This window comes from Pristiophorus japonicus, chromosome 12, assembly GCF_044704955.1.
Source record: "Pristiophorus japonicus isolate sPriJap1 chromosome 12, sPriJap1.hap1, whole genome shotgun sequence".
NCBI lineage: Eukaryota > Metazoa > Chordata > Chondrichthyes > Pristiophoridae > Pristiophorus > Pristiophorus japonicus.
Window position 1 is genome coordinate 147,331,317 of NC_091988.1, and position 16,569 is coordinate 147,347,885.

Below are 16,569 nucleotides of genomic sequence, written 5' to 3' on the forward strand. Positions count from 1 at the left end.
TCTCATAGAAGATTCTGACGGGACAGGACAGGTTAGATGCGGGAAGAATGTTCCCGATGTTAGGGAAGTCCAGAACCAGGGGACACAGTCTTAGAATAAGGCGAAGGCCATTTAGGACTGATATGAGGAGGAACTTCTTCACTCAGAGAGTTGTTAACCTGTGGAATTCCCTACTGCAGAGAGTCGTTGATGCCAGTTCATTGGATATATTCAAGAGGGAGTTAGATATAGCCCTTACGGCTAAAGGGATCAAGGGGTATGGAGAGAAAGCGGGAAAGGGTACTGAGGTGAATGATCAGCCATGATCATATTGAATGGTGGTGCAGGCTTGAAGGGCCGAATGGCCTACTCCTGCACCTATTTTCTATGTTTCTATATAAGTACCATCAATGCTGCCACAGGAAGATCCTGCAAATTCATTAGCAGGATAGGCGTAGTACCAACGTCAGTGTTCTCGTGCAGGCCAACATCCTCAGCATCGAAGCATTGACAATGCTCGATCAGCTCCAATGGTCTGGCCACATCATCCGTACACCCGATATGAGACTCCCAAAGCAAGTGCTCTCCTCGAAGTTCCAACACGGCAAACGGGCACCAGGTGGGCAGAGGAAACGCTTCAAGGACACCCTGAAGGCCTCCTTGAAGAAGTTCAACATCCCCACTGACACCTGTGAATCCCTGGTGCAAGATCGCTCAAAATGGAAGAGAATAATCTGTGAGAGCGTCGAACTCTTCGAGTCTTTTTGCCAGGAGCAAACGGAGACCAAGCGCATATGGCGGAAGGAGCGCATGACAACCCAAGCACTTCAACAAACTGGCACTTCAACCAACATCCTTTCAACCACAATTTGTCCAACCTGCGACAGCAATTGTAGCTCCTGCATTGGACTTATCAGTCGTCTGAGAACTAATTTTTAATGTGGAAGTGTGTCATCCTCGACTCCAAGGGACTACCTATCATGATGATCTAGGCCCCTCATAATTTAGCCTCTTTTCCTTAGCCACATCCATTTGGCTGAACAATGCAAGCCAATAGTATTCATGGCACTAACTAAAGCCTATTTAATTAGTATCTAGAAAATTGCATCTTTATATCTTGATGAAGGTTTAAATTTAATCTATTCTTTCATGTGTGGATTCCTTGTATTAATTAGTAACTATATATTTGTTATGAGAATGATGCTAATGTCCGTAGTAGTGCACAGGAGCAAAAGTTTGACAACGATTTCCCTCAGATTCGGGTGCACGATAAGATGGCTGTCAGTCGGAGTTTGAGCGCAGACGTCTATACCTGCTGCTAAGCGCATTTCCGACAACGCAACCGCGAACAACGTCCGAGCAATGCATCGAACCTCCGGCACGGACTGTCAACCGCCGTCGGGGAGCGCGTGCATTCAAAGTGCACGAGAAGAGAACGGCGAGACAATCGAGCGCGTGCAGCGGCTCGCGCGGCAGTCGGCCAGCCGCGAGATGATGCAGGGCGGGAGCGCGCGCACAGGTGAAAGCGAGGCTGGGTTTCCGGGGAGGGTGACGTCAGGTGGTAACAAAGTCCGGAGTTTGCAGGTCGTCAGGAGGGGACGGAGCGCGAGCAGCTGTGAGTGAGCTCGAGACGCGCAGCCCCCCTCGCGCTGGACACTCGCTGATTGGCCGCAAGGCCACGCAGCAACAGGAGGAGGAAAAGGGGAGGGGGGAGTTTGGCGCAGCTCCGACATCCATCCTGGAGTTTTCCTACCCCCCTCACCCACCACTCTCACTCGGACTGAGTCGCTGCACTTGGGAACGAACGAGCGGCCGGCGCCGAAACGGCCGGGAAAGGTTTCACCGAAAATGATCAAGACTCACCACCGTACGTCGTCCAGAAGCTTGGAGACGGTGGAGGTGAAGAGCAAGGTGTGTGCGTGAGGGGGCCACGGTGTTATGAGCAAAGAGGGAGGGAGCTTTGCCAGTTTGTGAAGCCGCTGCCGCAGGGGAATTAGACCCAGCGTCCCGGCTAATGCTCCCCGTGTTGGCACAGCATCTGTCAGCAAGGCTGCTGGGGCCAGGGTTCAATCCTCTGGTCAGACACAGACAGGCCTGTTTCAATTACAGGGATTTAGGGCATTATGTTATGTTTCACTTGTGGTAGGTTGGTTGCTGGTTCTCCGTTCAGGTTTTGCTGGGGGAGTTGGAACAAGTGACAGTTCCATGAAGTTATTACGACATCTTGATCTTGCAGAAAACAAAACCACCACCTGTAACAACTTTTTGGTTATGCAATTCATTACGTTAAATGTCAGTTTTGTGCTCAGCCCTGTATACGGAACTTTTCACAGTACTGTGGCTTGTAAATGCCAATACAAAGCAATTAGTGATGCAGTTCAGATTCATTATACCAAGAGCGTTCCCAAAAGGATTTATCTGGAAGCCGATCTGAAATGGAAAGGGAATTATAACTATTCTGGGTGTACAAGTTAAGTTGGGAGCTAAGCAAAAAGATCAAATAGTGATATGTCCCTGAAACAGAAAATTGCATAATTTTGGGGATTTTTGTCAGTTTGTCACACATTGGTTATGTGCCACATTTCACACTTTATTAATTTCCTTCTGGATCTCCACCTGTAAATGAATGTGCTCTAAAACATTTAATTTACCATTTTAAGTTGTAATCATTTTGAAAATTCTCAAAATGGGTAGTGTTTTATGGGAGGGAGAGAAGACACACAGCAATTTGGCTGCTTAAGCATTTGATGATCACCTGCCCAATTACAATGTATATTACACTACTGTAATTTGGGCTGCATCCAACACCTTTTCCTCATGTGAATGGCTTGATGACCACTTCCTTAAATATATCATGTATCCTATGCAATGACATCTGTATCTTATCTTCTGATGCCCAGAGTGAGTTTAGCCCTGGTCGCATCATTAATCCCAATCCCAATCCCAAATTACTTGAGGACAAATAAAATGCCTGCTATATCTCTTGTCATGTTGAAGATAGAAAATATTTTAATGCTGCATCAACTACTGATAAAATTTATTTACAATAATTAAGAAACTTGGCAAAATAAAATGCAAGTGAAAATACTAAAGTGATAACTGAGTACTGGAAACAGTCCATAAGGGGCTAATCTACCCTCTTCAGGGTGTTACTTTTAGCTTTTCTTAGTTTCTGTTCTATCCCAGCTTCTTTGGATGAACCAGATGAGCTGCCTTTTTCTCTTTGCTCAGCCTCATGTAGCCTTGAAATGCATGAGTTTCAAATATCTGGGAGCTTACAGCAGAACTGGGATATTTATCCATTCTTTGAATTTGAAGAGACCAAGCAAACAAAATTTTAATTCTTGGTAGACGGTGGAATAATGGTCTCCCTAACAGTTGTATTCTACATTTCAACCAGGTTGTGTTAGTGCAGGATGACAATTGGGCATTATATACTCATCTTCAAAAAAAACTACATAGGTTAATATTTTAATCTCGCTGCTTCCATTTGTGACAACCTTTTATTTACTAATGTGATCAGCAAACTTATCTGGTTCTCACAGATGGAGTTTATACATATATCTTTACAAATGCCTCGCCCTCGTCTTTCTGCTGCCTACTGCCGCTCCACACCGCACGACCCCCGCTGTTCGTTGGTCCTGTGTGACCTTGGCCTGCGGCCCTTCTTTCGACTTCCGTCTCGTCCAGTCTTGTGCGTGTGGCTCTCTCTCTCTCTCTCTCTCTCTCTCGCTCGCCATTGCTCCTGCTGTTTTCCCCGCACCGCACAGAGCAACCTCCATTTTTAGAGACTTGCTATTTAATCTAAAGGCAGAAGTTCCTATTTTTGTCATAATAAATATCATTTTATAAATGATAAAAAGTGTTCTCTTAATTCTCTGTCAATCAAAATTTGTTGAATACTTCTACCACTTTTGCCACTGAATAAATCTTTATACTTAAAAGAGGTGCCTTTACTATTGTGGCTATCTTCCCAGTTACATAATTACTCTGGTTATTGAATTATGTATTGTGTTGCTACTGACATTGTCCAACATAGTTACTTGAAGGTGCGCGGGGGGGGAGGAACGTGCTTAAGTAGAAAAAATTGTTTGGCTGATAGTTTTAAAATAAATCAGGTGGTCCTAATTACAGCTTCCTTGTATATCGGAATTCCAAGAGGGGTTGTGATTGATACACAGAATAATTTTCTATAGTATGCTAATATAAAAGGGAATCCAAAAGTTGTTTTATAGGCATATAAATAATAAATGGGAAGTAAGAGGAAGGCTGGGCCGATTAGGGACCAAAAAGGAGACCTACGCATGGAGACAGAGGGCATGGCTGAGGTACAAAATTAGCACTTTGCATCTGTATTTTCCAAGGAAGAAGTTGCTGCCAAAGTCATAGTGAAAGAGGAGGTTGTTGAGCTAATTTATGGGATAAACATTTATAAAGAGGAGGTACTAGAAAGGCTGGCTGCACTTCAAGTAGATAAGTCACCAGGACTGGGTGGGATGCATCCTAGGATGCTGAGGAAGATGATGGTGAGGTACAGGCCATAATCTTCCAATCCTCCTTGGATACAGGGATGGTACCAAAGGACTGGAGAATTGCAAATATTGCACCCTTGTTCAGAAAAGAGTGTAAAGATAAACCCAGCAACGACAGACTAGTCAGTCTAACCTTGGTAGTGGGGAAGCTTTTAGAAACAATAATCCAGGACAAAATTTAATACTCACTTGGACTTGGGTGTACAGGGCACAATGTCAAAATTTGCAGATGACACAAAACTTGGAAGTATAGTGAACAGTGAAGAGGATGGTGCTAAACTTCAAGAGGACATAGACAGTCTGGTGGAATGGGCGTACCTGGCGGATGACATTTAACCCAGAAAAATGCAAAGCAATACATTTTGGTAGGAAGAATGAAGAGAGGCAATGTAAACTAAAGGGTACAATTCTAAAGGGGGTGCAGAAACAGAGACCTGGGTATATGTGCTCAAATTGTTGAAGGTGACAGGGCAGGTTGAGAAAGTGATTTTAAAAAAGCATATGGGATCCTGGGCTTCATGCATTGAGGGCAAAAGCAAGGAAGTTATGATGAATCTTTGATTAAAATATTGGTTCAGCCTCAACTGGTGTATTGTGTCCACTTCTGGGCATTGCACTTTAGGAAGGATGTGAAGGCCTTGGAGAGGGTGCAGAAAATATTACAAAAATGGTTCCAAGAATGAGGAAATTTGGTTATGTGGATAGACCAGAGAAGCTGGGGTTGTTCTTGTTGGAGCAGAGAAGATTGAAAGATTTGATAGAAGTGTTCAAAATCATGAAGTGGTCTAGACATAGATGTACAGAAACGGTTCCCATTGGTGGAAGGGTCGGGAATAAGAGGGCACAGATTTAAGGTGATTGGTTAAAGAACCAAAGGCGACATAAGGAAAAATGTTATAACGCAGCGAGAGGTCAGGATCTGGAATGCATAGACTGAAAAGGCGGTGGAGGCTGATCCAATTATGGCTTTCAAAATGGAATTGGATAAGTACCTAAAGGAAAAACTAATTATAGGGCTATGGGGAAAGGGAGTGGGACAAGCTGACGTGCTCTTGGAGAGAGCCAGCACTGGCTCAACGGGCCGAATGGCCACCTCTTGTGCTGTAACCATTCTGATTCTATTCTATCCTGTAAAAGAGGATTATGCATGTCTGTACATTGATACTCTGTAGTGGCAGAATATCACTTGCTGTGTGCCTATATGAACTATTTCAACATTATTTGCATGTAGAAAATCCAGCCCATCTTGTCCTTTTTTAAAAGCTTTACCATAGTTGCACAATGTACCCTTTACACCCTTGTAATTTCTTTCTCATTTCCTATCAAGTGTGCTGTTAAAATAGTTCCTATTCTAATCTATACTTCCTAAAATGATAGTTTCTTCATTTCTTGTAGTTGTGTAAAATATTTTACTGAAGGGAGTAGGCAGCTTTTATCACCAAGAGTGTTATCAAGGACGGGATAGCAAATTTTCTCCTTCTCGTTTATATATTGGTGGATCCAATCCTATTTCATTTCAACAACAACTGCTTGCATTTATATAGCGCCTTTTGCGACCACTGGACGTCTCAAAGCGCTTTACAGCCAATTAAGTACTTTTGGAGTGTAGTCACTCTTGTAATGTGGGAAACGCAGCAGCCAACTTGCGCACAACAAGCTCCCACAAACAGCAATGTGATAATGACCAGATAATTTTTTTTTTTGTTATGTTGGTTGAGGGAGGGCGGTGGCGGCGGTGTGGTGGTGGGGGGGAGGGTTGGCGGGGTGGTGGTGGGCGGCGGGGTGGTGGTGGGGGCGGTGGTGGTGGTGGGGGGAGGGGGGCTGGAGAGGATTAGAGATAGGGAGGGGAAAGGCCATGGAGGGATTTGAAAATAAGGATTGAGAATTTTGAAATCTAGGCGTTGCTTAACCGGATGCCAATGTAGGTCAGCGAGCACAGAGGTGATGGGTGAACGGGACTTGGTGCGAGTTAGGACATGGGCAGCCGAGTTTTGGATCACCGCTAGTTTATGTAGGGTACAATGTGGAGGCCAGCCAGCAATGTGTTGGAATAGGCAAATCTAGAGGTAACAAAGCCATGGATGAGAGCTTCAGCAGCGGATGAGCTGAGGCAAGGAGAGGGGAGACAGACGATGTTAGAGGTGGAAATATCCGTATAATTTCTGCAAAGTCCGTCATTTTAGGGTATCTATTCCAGAGAATTCTGAACCTGGCGGAGAAGATTATGGGTTTTCTGGATTTATTCATTTCCATGCTTAACTTTTCCCACATTACAACAGTGACTACACTCCAAAAGTACTTCATTGGCGATAAAGCGCTTTGAGACGTCCGGTGGTCATGAAAGGTGCTACATAAATCCAAGTCTTTCTTTCAAAGTAGACCTCCTTCTCAGATGTTTCACAAGGACAATATAAGAATACTTGAATCCACTCAATCTAGTCCTATGCGGCTGGATAGCGCAGTGCATTCCTGTGACTACTAAAGAACCCCTATTTACAACATGTGGATCAGTGTACCCCAGTGGTTTACTGGCAAAAATTTTAGTTTGAAAATATCATTATTGTTTTCCTCAACACACTTTTTCTTGTGTAAACTATTTGATAGTTTCCATAAGCAGATTGTGTCTCTTACAAGCAAAAATCTGCTATCCAAAATATGAGCCTACCACACACAAAATCTTAGAATACTGGTTTGACAGGTTCAGGCAAGTTGCTGATGTATGCTTTTAACGAAATGTATGTTGCAGTAAATTCCTTGGGGGTTCTCCTGATCTCCCACCGTAACTTCGATGGGAAGTCACTTGAAATGGCCAATCTTTCTTTCACCAAAGTTATGGTGGGAGATTAGGGAACCCCTGTGGAGATTGTATCCCCTAGATTATGTTCTTTTGTAGCGTGACCTAAAAGATTTGTAACTGCATTCATTTTAGTATTCTGTCTGAATTCCAAAGCTTATTTTCTTTAAAGTGGTCCCAAATTACACAACGGCTTCAGTATTTACTTGTTTTTTTTCCCTTTTTTACTAATTTAGTTTGGGGCTGAATTTCGACGATTTTCCCTGGATCGATCCAAACCAGGAAAATTTGAAGAGTTTTATGGATTATTGCAGCATGTCCACAGAATTCCAAACATTGATGTTATAGTGGGTTATGCCGATATTCATGGAGACTTGTTGCCAATAAATAATGACGACAACTATCTGAAGGCAATTAAGACAGCCACCCCACTGCTCAGGGTTTTTCTACAAAGGAAAGGTAAGAGAATTAACACGCCATAAAAGGGTTCTTAAGGTCCAGTGACTGTTTTGTATTAGCAGTACTAGAAGTGAACTAGTGTGATCAAAATAGATTTGAGATCAAGGAAAAAGATTGATACTCCTAGGCTAAAATAAAGTTCATTGACTGAATAGTCTTGACATTTATTACAATAGCCTAATCTATCAGTGTTTAATATTTAAATGTTGTACTGATGATCTCTGTTTAGTGAGATAAAATTATTGCTTGTGGTTTCTATATAGCTATTGTAATGCCAGTACATATTTTATATGTGTCAATCTGTTACGGTTAAATATTTTCAATGTCTACATCATTCACCCTCTTTTCGTGTCACTTTTTGGAAAGAATGTACATCAACCACTCATTTTTATTTTTTGATTTCAGGCAAGGCTTGTCTAATGGCTTAGTGGGTATATGCACAAATGCTGATCTGTACTTTGATAACTGAAATAAGCTGAAACCACTATTTTATCCTTGCTGTCCCCAGGTTTTGGGTGGGGGGGGGGGGAAGAAACGGCCAGACTTTCTGACTCAAGTCTATAAAGGCACATTGGCAACACACAGGACTTTGCCAGCCTCTGCAGTCAGGCCAAAAAGCAAAATTATCACATTTGAATAATATAATACTGTCAAATAAGCAGGGCCAAGCATGCACAACTGCAATACATACAGCCAAGGCAGAAGATATGTACGAAGGGAATGATTTTACCCTAATGTCTTTAGAATGGACATACTAAATCAATGTGAACTCTGGTTAACACTGTTACAGTGACAAGCACTTTAAAGTTTAAATTTAGTTAGCACCTCACCACATTTGATTAGAACTTGCCTGTTTTTTCTGCAGTCCTTAACTTGGTTAGTATATAAATTAGTTTCTGTATAGTAAAGCAGTCAGCAACAATTACATGCATTATTGACATGTAAAAACATCAGTGGGAGGATGTGAAATCTGTTTAAAACAACTACACTAGGAATTTGAAACCTTTAAGATATTTAATGGTCAAAGGGAAAGTTCTGAGAAACCAAAGCCACTGTTTTAAAATCTCTTGTTTTAGGCTAGTGCCTTTTAATTTCCAAGTTACTGTGGTTGATGCACCTGTTTAATATATTCAGAGTATGTGTGTGCTATGTTGAATTGTTAGCACCTAATACCATTTGATATCTGCCTTGCTGTTTGGCAGCTTCTCTTCGTATAGTGATTTGTTACAAATAATGAGGCACCAGAATGTGTCGTAAGAGTGCTAAATTGCATTTGTGGGTTTTGTTTCTATCTTACAGCTGAAGCTTGATTAAAGATGTAACTAGTTTGTCAAAATAGGTTTTGTTTGGATCAAGATTTCTATAAATGTTCAATTTATAAGTCTTGATTGAATTATTTCAATCTAAACATAACTAATCGCACAAAGATTTATTAAATTTCCAGAATGTATTAGTATGTTGAAGCATGGCAGGTTGAGTATATTTTATTTATAACCTGCATGCACTTCTTGTCTACAAAATCTTACTTTCTGTTGGATTAGGCGCTTTAATAGAAAAATAAAATGTTATCAATAACTTTTATATCTTTTAAAACTCTTGCGCTGGTAAAAGCAGGCCTTACACCTGCTTTTATCAGGTGTAAGAGTTTGAAGAACATTCGCTGGGCAATTAGCCCAAATCTCTGCCCGCGAAGGCCCTTCTGGGGACGAGTTAGAACATTTCTTCTGATGGTTAACGGTTCACAAGTGCCGGATTTTGGCGCACATTGTACACGCCCCATAGAGACTGTGATTTTTGGCCCATTGAATCATAGAAACTTACTGCACAGAAGGAGGCCATTCAGCCTACTGTGCCTGTGCTGGCTGCTTTGAAAGAGCAGTTCTGCTTGCTCCCACACACCTGCTTTTTGTCCGTAACCCAGTAAGTTCCTCATCCTCAAGGAGCTGTTAGCTACTCTCTCTTTTTAAAAAAAAAAAAAATTATTTATGGCATCAACTTCCGCCACCTTTCTCAGTTTCCTATTTCAGAGCATTCCAGATCCCGACAACTGAGTGAAATAAATTTTCTTCATCTCCCGTCCAGATCTTTTGCCATTGATTTTGAATCTATGACCTCTGGTTATTGACCCACTCACCAGAGGGAATAGTTCTTTATCTACTCTATCAAAAGCTTTCACCATCTTGAAAACCTTTATTAGATTCCCTTTTAACCATCTCTTCTAAGGAGAACAGTCCTAATTTTTCCAACCTCGCTTCATAACTGAAGTCCCTCATCCCTGGTAAACCTCCTCTGTACCCTTTCTAAGGCCTTTGCATCTTTCCTGGAGTGTGGTGCCCAGAACTGTTCAGTTGAGGCCTGACCAGTGATTGATAAAGCTCTAGCAGGATCTCTTTGGTTTTACATTCTATGGACTCAAAATTGCCGAGAAGTTGCTCTTTTTTTTTTTGGAGCAACTTGATTTTTCTGGAGTATCTTAAAAATACCCATTTTGCATTTTCAATTTGCGCTGGTGTAAGTGAGTTAGTTAGGATTTTTTTTAGTTTTTTTTCAAAAGGGGGTGTATCCTACCACCTATGCCCATTTTGGCCATTTAGGCCACTTTGGACAGCTAATAGTTACTCCAAACTAACTTAGGCCAGCGTTTTGTGGCCACAGAAAATCCCTGCAGAGAGTACATCGGAGGCCAACAGAACTTAATGACTTGACTAAAGAATGTGAATAGGATCAAACAGCTATACAAGACATCATATGTCAAACTTCACAAAGTTAATTTACTATACAACAGAAGCATTCATGGAAGCTTAAACTACAAAAATAAAAAGTAGAGACAAAAAATCTATTTACATAATTTTTTCAAAATATCCAAATAAAAAATAGAAGTACCTTCTGCTTGTAATTCTTATGTTCTCCCAGCAGCCTAAGCTCACCCACCATCATAGAAATATTTTTTACCATATAGCCAGGAAATTTACTGTTTTATGCTTTTAAATATTTTGAAAATTCAAGCAAAATTATTCCACCAAATCAAGAATTGATTATGATGTTTTTGAAAATATTTTCTATTAACTTGGTTAGGAAAGTATTTTCATCAGGGTTAGGGAAAGTCTTGAGTAAGTTCATTAAAATTACTGGCAACACAGTTATCATCCCCCACCCCCCACCCCCCTGCTGTCCCGCACAAAACTCTTTTTTTCCTCTCTTTCCCTCCCCCCCCACCCCTGCCCCGCACTAACCTGCTTGTTGTGGCCTTCTAGCCCGGGAAGGCAGCAGACCGGCTTGTGCGGCAGGCCACTCGGCCCAGGATAGGGGCGAGATGCATCGGGTCCCACACTGCAGCACGCGCACACAGGCTGGGGGCAGGAGCTACTATGCATGCGCGCACACTCCAATGTGCATGTGGAGAGCTGCCGGCACTGTTTCTGGCGCAGGGTCCTAGCTCTGCTCCCCCCCCCCCCCCCCCCCCCGGCAATCGACTGGCCACGCCATGCCAAGCCCCGGGAGAGACAACACAGCGGCCAGAATCAGGGGAGTTTTTTCGCCGCCATTTTCAGCCCAAAGTCGGCGCATCTCTGGTGTGCGTCAAAAAAGGGTGGGCCAAATTTGAGCCCAAAACCTTTTTATAAATCCAAGTAACCCATACCTTTTTTTTAAAAATCATCTTATAAAATGCCATGCCACCTTTTAAGGATTTGTGTATATTGACACCAAAGTTTTTCTGCTCATCTACAATTTTCAAAATTGTGCCATTTATAATGTACTTTCTTTCCATATTCATTCTCCCAAAGTGCTTCATACATCTCTCTGCCTTGAAATCCTCCTGCCATGTTTCGGCCCATTTCTGTCATCCTGAAGTCTACAACTATCCTCATCATTATCTACTAAGTTGCCACGTTTCGTATCATCTGCAAATTTTAAAATGCTGCTCCCTACAGCAGAGTCTAGGTCGTTTATAAAAATTGAAATGAGTAATGGACATGCATGGCTAAACTTGTTAGCTTTTTAAACTTGCTTTGTATACACTACAATTTTTGTAAAATGTACTATGTGCATTAGTGGGTCACTCAATGGTGCAATAGTGTTTTTTTAAAGTTGTAAATTAATGATTATTGGTGATCATATGCATTTAACTGTGTTTTGTGGAACTGAATCTGTTGGTACTGATAATTGAATGCTTCAGGGTGTTCCAACAGTTCAGGAATTCCAGATGGCTTTACAAGAGTGATAATATTACAGATCTGTGGTGTTGACAGCTGAAACTTTGTCACAATTTCTAGATCTTGGCACGGTTTTGATTAGTGAAGTAAATATACCATTGCATTAAGAACGTACAATTATTACTACATTAAGGATCATTCTTAATGTTATGCTTTGCTTAAAAATTGAAATATGGAGGGAATTGACATTAATATTGCAGAAGTACAATATTATCTCCTCAGCTGTGCTGCATAGCACTCCCCAACTGAGAGCAAGTGTTTTGGTCTGATCCCAGACCTTGTATCTTGTGATCTGCAACTGGCTGGAGCGTGGTTGGGCTGTGTTAATGAGCAACTAATGCTGACTTTTCTTAGCTCAGATATACCCTAATTGGTCTCTAATACATCTCCATTCCCTTCCTTTACTGTTCTAGAAGACCCCAGCGTGTTTTTATATACTGTAGTGAGCTGCCAATGCAAACTTGAGTCATCAGGCACCTGTCTTGATCCCTTTTCAAATGAGTCATTTTAATTCTGTGTAAAAGATAAATATTTATGACTCATGTATGTTGGACAAAGTATTGTATATTTGAGTAGGTAATTGTCAAGGTATGCTGGGCGGGTGCTGTACTTAACATGAAAATAGATGTTTAAGAAATCTCCCTAGGTTCTCTTTTTAGATTGTACAAATATTTCACCTTTTAGTTGTGTTGTAAACTTTGTATAAATGATAGGCAGTTAACTGCAGGAATGGACTATGCTTTGATGTTGTCCATAATTGCATATAATCTACAAATACTCAGGGACTAGGCTTTCCCAAAGAATGGTCAGTGAGGGTTAGGCTTTGGCGACCTGTTGGTCCCAATGGAATGGTATTCCAGCAATAGGTATCAGCAGAAAGAGAGGAGGAACAAAGAGAAAACTGGACAACAAAAATCGCTCAGCATTTACTATATTGATTCCGCTACTGTTGCAAGCATTCTGCAAGAACTACCAAGGTTGAGAACAGATTTATCATTAATCAGCTCAGCAGCCTTATGACCTGCAGTATTTAAGCCATCTTGTTCAGTGAGAATTACAGGGATAATAGGTGGTGTGCAGAGTCTTGTATCATGTTTTGGTCTGTAGTTATTCATATGAATTGCTGTTTAAAAACAAATTTTGGAATAGTGATCTTATTACTCATTTAAGAGTTCTGTATTCAACACACAAATAGGCCAAATAATTTGCAATATGATGGTATTGGGAGGAAAAAAAGCATCTGCTGTGAAAAATGTAATCATGGAAACAACAGGCTGCTGCCTGATATTTCTAACCGTAAAACATTATTCTCTCCTTTTAGAGTGTCCTCTAAGTTCTTGAAGAAATATAGAATAAAAGGAGTTTGCACGCCTTTGAGAAGGAGGTAATAGTTTTTTTTAAAGCTCACCTCATGGACTTTATATACTTGGGTTTTGCATAGGGTTGAAAGGTATGAAAAGGGGTAGCTTCTGAAGTAGATCAGAAGTTGCAGAATCAGACAAACTAAAAGGTAGCTGCATTTGTAAAAAAGGAAGGATTGGTGCTCACTGTTATTGTTTACAGTATACAAATGATTTGGAATTGGGAACTGAAACAAAATGATCCAAGTTTATTACAAAACTTTGGGGGTGACTGGCATTGCAAATAACATTGGGTACTGTTGCAAACAGATTATGATAAATGAGGAAGTTGAACTGATGTGGCAAATGTAATTTAATATTGGAAGGGGAGTAGTGGCTATATAAGCTAAATAGCACTAGTTTACCACACTGCACAGGAGAGGAATCTATGGTTACTTGTGGGTGTCTTGCCATAATGTGTAGCAACAATAAAGCAAACAAGACCATGGATAGCGAGATAAAGCACAAGTCCTACAAGTGATGTGCTGGTACAAAGCACTGATTCGATCAATGCTGGAATACCATTTTACAATTCTAGTTACTGTACCATATTGAGTATCTGGTGGCATTGGAGAGAGAATGCCAAAGGACAACTAATTTGGTACCCCTCGTTAAGAACCTAAGTTGTGAGGACTGGCTGTGGAAACTGAAAATGTTTACTCTGGAGAAAAGTTGGAACAAGGTGTTTACTGAGGTGTTAAAGATGCTGGGGGGGGGAGTTAAATTCTATTCATGCAAATCATTTTTTAATTATGAAGTTAACGTGGCTTTTAGTCTGATCATTTTGCATGGTAAAGAAAGTCACAACTTGTACTTGTGTAACACTCTTCATGTTCTCGGGCTGTCGCAAAGCATGAAACTGTGGTTCTCAGGTCCTGCAACTCTCATTAGTTTGAAGTTGCAACCACTATCGTTTGTAATGGGGCTACTTGCCATTGATGTCACCATAATGGCAAATGCTGTGCTATTCCACTGTGGAGGGCATCATCAGAGCTTGATATTGCCCTACCCGATATACCTGCATGCCACCTTTCTAGAAGTTGCTGCATAACAAACCGGACCATGAATCCTGGCTGACTTTGTTCACACACCCCCTCCCCACCTTCTCTGACAATCTTTTGGGCAGTTATAGCACCTCAGCTGTTACTGAGATCAGCTATCAACACAGAATCGGGAATTTAACCTTGGAAGTTCTGGTTTGTGTGGCTTAATGCTATACTGAATGGTTTCTTTATCCACTAGGGTGCGAGGGTAGCATAAACATTTCTAAATGTAGCCTAAATTTAAAAAAAAATAGAAACGTAGTTTCTTTTTAATGCAATATAAATGGAGAAATGTGGTGTGCAAAATTCAGGGTGTACATATTTAATCAGTTTCTTGATGTTGTCTGGGGAATATTTTGAACATGGGTGGTCTCGTGAACACTAGCTTCAAATTAGATCAAGTTAGTGCTCGTGAAGCAGCATGCAAAGAGAACCGTGCTGTGAGATTAATGGAATGGAAATCCCTTTTTCCAGCTTTAACTTGGCCCCTGTAACTGCCAACAGAGGATGGAAGCCAGACTGCACTTTGCACTTACTACTCTGGCAGAAATGTTTGCTTTTTGAAGTGGTCTCCCTTCCCTCTAGGTTAACCAGTTTTTAATATGCTGTCACACCTATCCATAGGATGTCTTGAGGCTTTTAACATTTTTATTTGCTTTGTGTTATTTAAAATGTATTTTTAAAGTATTTAAAAAAAAAACTTCATATACAACTTATTTATTGATGCCACCACAGTTGCATTGCTTGCATACTACTTTGGCACTCGTGCTTTTGACAGTATACAGGAGCATGTTTTGTTAAGATTGAACAGTATCTGGGAGTGCTGTGATGGCATACTTTGCATGGCAATCAGAATGTTGAAGGATATTTTGTGGTGTGATCTTTTTACTTTAAAAGGGTACTGGGTAACATGGAATGTTAGGACTTAGATTTATGGTCAGTTTTTGATCTTAATCATGTTACATGAGTTAGCAGGTAGTCATCAGTCATTCAAAATTTCCATTTGGATTCAGGGTAACCTATGCATGTGATTTTTTTCTTTTACAAGTTTTCTCCACCTTCTTCCATTGACTACTGGTGGGGTATGGATGCCCTTCCGTCCCTTGCTGAGACTTCATGTGTGAGCTTAGCTAGTGAGTGTTGGCATCAATTTCACCATGGAGGGCTTCATACCTGTGTCCAATCCTATCTTTCCCCTGCATCTACATATTCATACTGAGCAGCAAGGTCACATAGTATTTTGCAGTGGAAATACTGGCTGACTTTCTTTATCCACTGCCCTACCTTGGGGTCACTAACTCTGCAGTCCTACTGCCACCCTGCACAGCCTATTAATGAAAGCTTCTCATTTGTATGTTCACTCCCTTCACCAACTCGTTCAGTGGAGAAGTACATTGTGAAATCTCATTACCTACATTGAGCAACATAACTTCACAAAGGAGGGTGAACAGCCAGTTGTCGTGGTGCACATTGGTACCAACGATATAGGTTTTAAAAAAAAAAAAGGGATGAGGTCCTACGAGACGAATTTAAGGAGATAGGAGCTAAATTAAAACGTAGGACCTCAAAAGTTATAATCTTGGGATTGCTACCAGTGCCACGAGCTAGTCAGAGTAGGAATCGCAGGATAGCTGAGATGAATACGTGGCTTGAGCAGTGGTGCAGCAGGGAGGGATTGGAACCGGTTCTGGGGGAGGTGGGACCAGTACAAACCGGACAGTCTGCACCTGGGCAGGACCGGAACCAATGTCCTAGGGGGAGTGTTTGCTAGTGCTGTTGGGGAGGAGTTAAACTAATATGGCAGGGGGATGGGAACCAATGCAGGGAGACAGAGGGAAACAAAATGGAGATAAAAGCAAAAGAGATGAGTAAACGTGGAGGGCAGAGAAACCCAAGGCAAAAAGCAAAAAGGGCCACTGTACAGCAAAATTCTTAAAGGGTCAAAGTGTAATAAAAAGGCAAGCATGACAGCTCGGTGCCTCAATGCAAGGAGTATTCAGAAACCAGGAGAGGGCTCTGAGCTAGTTAGTGGCTGAGAGCTCAGATGAACAGAACCCCAAGAAAGAATGCAAAAGGCAGGAGGCAACAGAGCAGAGTAACACGAGGGTAAGTGTAAACCACAAGGTGATGGGAAGGGACAAAAAGTAT

At 41.5% G+C, this 16,569-nt stretch overlaps 1 protein-coding gene across 1 annotated transcript in view; it reads left to right on the top strand.

Annotated features, from left to right (window-relative positions):
* The first annotated feature begins 1,554 nt into the window (after positions 1 to 1,554).
* LOC139277500 (partitioning defective 6 homolog beta-like) overlaps positions 1,555 to 16,569 on the top strand; it is an 89,382-nt gene continuing 74,367 nt past the window's right edge. Inside the window, exons 1-2 of the mRNA XM_070896028.1 lie at positions 1,555 to 1,890; positions 7,542 to 7,764. Of these exons, the coding sequence (XP_070752129.1) occupies positions 1,828 to 1,890; positions 7,542 to 7,764 (286 nt within the window). The 5' untranslated portion in view covers positions 1,555 to 1,827. The remainder of the gene's footprint in view (positions 1,891 to 7,541; positions 7,765 to 16,569) is intronic.